Source organism: Empidonax traillii, unplaced genomic scaffold, assembly GCF_003031625.1.
Source record: "Empidonax traillii isolate 1590-97213 ecotype Southwest subspecies unplaced genomic scaffold, ASM303162v1 scaffold920:size239203, whole genome shotgun sequence".
NCBI classification, from domain to species: domain Eukaryota; kingdom Metazoa; phylum Chordata; class Aves; order Passeriformes; family Tyrannidae; genus Empidonax; species Empidonax traillii.
In genome coordinates, this window is record NW_020956113.1 from 1,984 (window position 1) to 6,410 (window position 4,427).

Genomic DNA, 4,427 nt, shown 5'->3' on the forward strand with positions numbered 1-4,427 from the left:
CAGCACCAGGATTTGGGTTTTCAGGAAAAGAGCCTGGGATGGTTGTCAGGGTAGAAGCAATTCCTTGTACTTGGACATCAAGAGCAGAGGACACTTCACCTGCTGGACTCTGTGCCTCAGGGTGACCTGTGTTAATCCTGTATGGAAAAACACGTGGAAGTAGCTGTATCCCTAAATTCCATGGGTTTTTCTGTGTGAAACCATAGGGTGAAAGATGATGGGGAGGGGGATTCCTTTTCCATTGGGATGCTGGCCTTGAACTTTGGATTGTTTGGTTCATGCTCTTGAGCTCTGGAGGACAGGGAAGGGTGACCCACCTTGGGGGCTGGTTCTCAGGGTCAGTGTAAATAATGTGCCACATTTCTGTGTTCCTCCTGGTGGTTTCATGCTGCTTTTCCCTGATTTTTGCTCTCTTCCAGATGGGACACCCGGGGATGCCCCACTACCCCCCCATGGGGATGCACCCCATGGGGCAGAGACCCCCCAACATGCCTCCTGTTCCCCACGGGATGATGCCCCAGATGATGCCCCCCATGGGGGGACCCCCAATGGGGCAGGTAAGGCACAGCCACATTCCTTCCTTCCTTCCCAGAATCATTCCAGGGGATCCCACAAGTCTCCCCAGCAGCTGGGGAATGGAAGGGTCAGTAATTCGGGGGATTTGATCCCGTCCCTGCAGAAACTCTTGTCGTGGGTAGCAGGTGGGATGCACCTCTGTGTAAGTTACTGTAAATAGATAAAACCCACAATTTGGGTTTTGTTAAAGTTGGGGGTTTTTTTGTAGTTTTCTGCAGCTTTTGAAGAAGTAAAATTAAAATGAAATTGGCTTACATACTAGAAACAGAGAGTTGTGGTGCTTCTCACAGGTAGAACTTCGTGGTTCTTCCATTCTCTAATTCTTACAGATGAAAATTATAGCAAGGCAAGAAATAATCATATATTGAATTTTGGCCAAATTCCCGATTGAATCCTAATCCTTAATATAACAAGTATTATAATGGTAATAAATATAATAATCTAGTGATACTCCTTGGGATGGTGGATACAGAAGTGGAGACTAAATGTCACCAAGCAGAGCAGAGAGAGGTTGGCAGGAAAATCCTGTGGGAATCTTTCCCAACCTTTATTTTTCCTGCTTTCCCTTGGGGTTTCAGTAACTGCTCATTAACACATCACACATTATTTGATATTGTTTTTATGTAATTCAAATTGTCTTTATTGATGTTTCATACCAAACTTCAGGATCTGTGGGCATTCCTAATATGAATATTCCTGTTTTATTTTGGAGTGTGTGCCATGTTATTTATTCCCAATATGAATATTCCTGTTTTGTGTTGGAATCTGTAGACATTCCTAATAAGAATATTCCTATTTTATTTTGAAGCCTGAGGACATTCCTAATAAGAATATTCCTGGGGTTTTTTTGAGTCTGTGGACATGTTATTCCCAATATGAACATTCCTATTTTGTGGGAATGTGGTGAAAGGAATCAGAATCCTCCAAACCTACTTTTGTTGCCTAAAAGGCTTGTTTGGTTGTTGTGGTTTTAATTTATTTTTTTTTAATTAAAAACTAACATCACATAATGGCTTTAAAATAAAACTAACAGACTCTTTGTACTTTATGCTGAAATGTCACCCAGTGTATCCCAAATTGTTTAATCGCAGATGCCTGGGATGATGCAGTCGGTGATGCCTGGAATGATGATGTCCCACATGTCCCAGGCTGCCATGCAGCCCACGGTTCCTGTGAGTTTAACTTCTCTTCCCTCGTTTTTTAAAGCTTTTCCACTTCTCAAAAGGCCTCTGCTGGTGCTCAGGCTTTGTTTTCTTGGCGTGGACATAAAGAATTTGAAGTGAAAGATCTGTAAATAAAATCTTCCTAGACGTTGTTTAAAAACAATTTAAATGTTGAATAGATTTTAGTCTCTTGTAAGTGGATTTTTTTGGCAAAAGTTCCTGAAATTCAGCACATTGAGCAGCAAAGTTTGCTGAAATTCCTGGAATTCAAAGGAATAAAGAAGATATTTGGGTGGAAATGGTGAAGTCCAAGTGAAGTGTCTGAAGTGAAAAGTAAATTTCTTTCCTCTGAACGTAATTTTTAATTCAAATTATCTTCAGGAAATCCATTTAAAACCAGTTGCAGCCACTTAAATTTAGAAAGGAATTATTTTACATTTTCTTCCCATGCAGATTTTTGTATCCCTGGAGCGCAGACCTTTGCTCCCCCTTTTGTGGGTTATTTTAACACTTAAATTGGTTAATAATCCACTTGGTTTTTTTTCTCAGTAAGAGTTTGTTGAAAGAGAGATTTAATTAATCTACTGAATATTTTTGTGCGACCAGAGGTAACTGTGTCATCCAGAGGATTTAGGGAATTAAAATCCAGAAGATTAAAAGTTGGAAGTTCACGAAGACACGAAGTTCCTGCAAAACAAATAAAGTCAGGAGTGGGATGTAACATCCCCTGGATCAGCACCAAAATTACCCTGATTTTCAATTTTAATGGGTCACTTTACATATTTTGCAAAGAGGGCAAATCATTTGAATTTATAATACTGGACTAGGAGTAAATATTGATGGAATTAATCCTGGATATGTGGGATTTAGGAAGAAAAGGGCATGAGTTTGCCACTTCCTCATGGAAATAATTATGGAGGAGTAAAACAATCCTGTCAATGGCCACCTTTGCAGCCCTTGGTGAACTTTCAGTGCAGCTCCTAAAAATGACCATTTTTGCTCTTAATTCCATTAGAACGGAAGTTGGGAAGGGAATGTTGGAAGGATCCCTTGTGGAGACACAGATTGCACTGGGGTTACCTGGCACTTCTGTGCTCCTGGACATGTCTGACACACAGAAAGCACTTAAAGGGTGTTGAGAATCCCCCTGGTTTAGTCCTGTTGGATAAAATCCAGCACAATGCATCCAGTGGGATTTATTTTCAATTTTTAACCAATTTTTCGTTGTTTCTTGAGGAGTATTGAAATGAAATAAGCCTGGAGTGAAAATAAACCCTGGCTAAAGCCAAATCCACAAGCTCTGCTTTAGCCTGCAGGGAAAGATATTGGGAAAACTCCTGGAATTCTGATCCTCTTTTTCCTCAGTTTGAAAGAATTCCAAGAAGAGCATCTGGAAGAGCTCCAGACTCATCAAGGCACCACTAATACACCCCAAGGCTTCTGGCACGGAATGACCCCAGGGAGCTCCTCACCACGTCCCTGATTACTTATTTAAGGAGCAGGGATCCCTGTTTAAGGAATTAAAGGAGCATTTTGTGGCAGGAAGCACTAGTTTGGGTGGATATATACTGTATTTCTCGGTGATTTAATCCCAGTTGCACTCAGTAATGACGTGTCTGTTGGTTGTTTCTGCAGCCAGGGGTGAACAGTATGGATGCACAAGTAGGTGAGTATCAAAAACTCTTTATGACTTCAAATATTTGACCAAAATTAGTTGAAATATTAAAAAAAAGAAACACAACAGTTTGTAAATTTAATTTAGCATTTCAGTGACTGAGCTCTTCATTGCTTCCCAGGACATCATTTTCTCTCACACATGAATTAATATACAGAAAATGAAGCAGCCAAACCCTTTCTAATTTTTTATGCTTATTTTTCAGGTGTAACCCCTCCTGGAACTCAGGTATGGGAGAAGGCCAATCCCAGAAGGTTGGAATGGTTTAGAGGTTTCAGAGAACACCCTGGGTCCTCTTTTTCCTCCCAGACAAAGCTTTTTTTTTTTTTTTCTTGCTTATTTGACTGTCAGTGTGTAATTAATGCAGATGGTTCCGTTAGGGGGGGTTTCTGTTATATCTTTGATTTCTGAGCATTGGAGTCTGTTTGTTTTAGTTCTCCTAGGAACAAACCCCTTCCCTTCCCTGCCTTTTCTCCCTCCTTTCCTCCTTCCAGGTTTTTCACTGTTGCCTGAAATCTGAGGCCCTTGTCCCAGCTTAGTCATTAAATATAGATGATAACAAGTGTGATTTGGGCTGCTGAGCACTTGATAAATTCAGGTGAAAACCAGCAAATATCCAGGATTTTCAGGGCTCTTTTTGTTTCATTCCCAGACAACCCATCCCGTGGTGTCCACGGTCCAGCAAACAGCCACCACCACCAGCTCTGCCAGCGAGGATCACTCCAAGCAGGTTTGGCTGCTTCCCATTTGTGTTCCCCCTTTCTCCTGCCTTCTGACACCACCCTGCTCACCAATCCTTTGTTCATTATTCCTGGCATCTCCTGATTTTCCTAGAAATCCACGTGGACAGAGCACAAATCTCCCGATGGAAGAACTTATTACTACAACACCGAGACGAAGCAGTCGACGTGGGAGAAGCCAGATGATCTCAAAACACCTGCTGAGGTGACTTCAGATCAGATTATGGGATTACAATGACTGTCCTGGGTGGTGGGGTGGGAACACAAGGATTT

At 41.6% G+C, this 4,427-nt stretch overlaps 1 protein-coding gene across 2 annotated transcripts in view; it reads left to right on the forward strand.

Moving 5' to 3' along the window:
• Positions 1–419: 419 nt before the first annotated feature.
• The window catches only part of PRPF40A (pre-mRNA processing factor 40 homolog A), a 17,007-nt gene continuing 12,999 nt past the window's right edge, over positions 420–4,427 (forward strand). For both annotated transcript variants that reach the window (XM_027902914.1, XM_027902915.1), the window contains exons 1-6: positions 420–557; positions 1,668–1,748; positions 3,375–3,405; positions 3,620–3,642; positions 4,067–4,144; positions 4,249–4,359. In XM_027902914.1, the coding sequence (XP_027758715.1) occupies positions 420–557; positions 1,668–1,748; positions 3,375–3,405; positions 3,620–3,642; positions 4,067–4,144; positions 4,249–4,359 (462 nt within the window). The remainder of the gene's footprint in view (positions 558–1,667; positions 1,749–3,374; positions 3,406–3,619; positions 3,643–4,066; positions 4,145–4,248; positions 4,360–4,427) is intronic.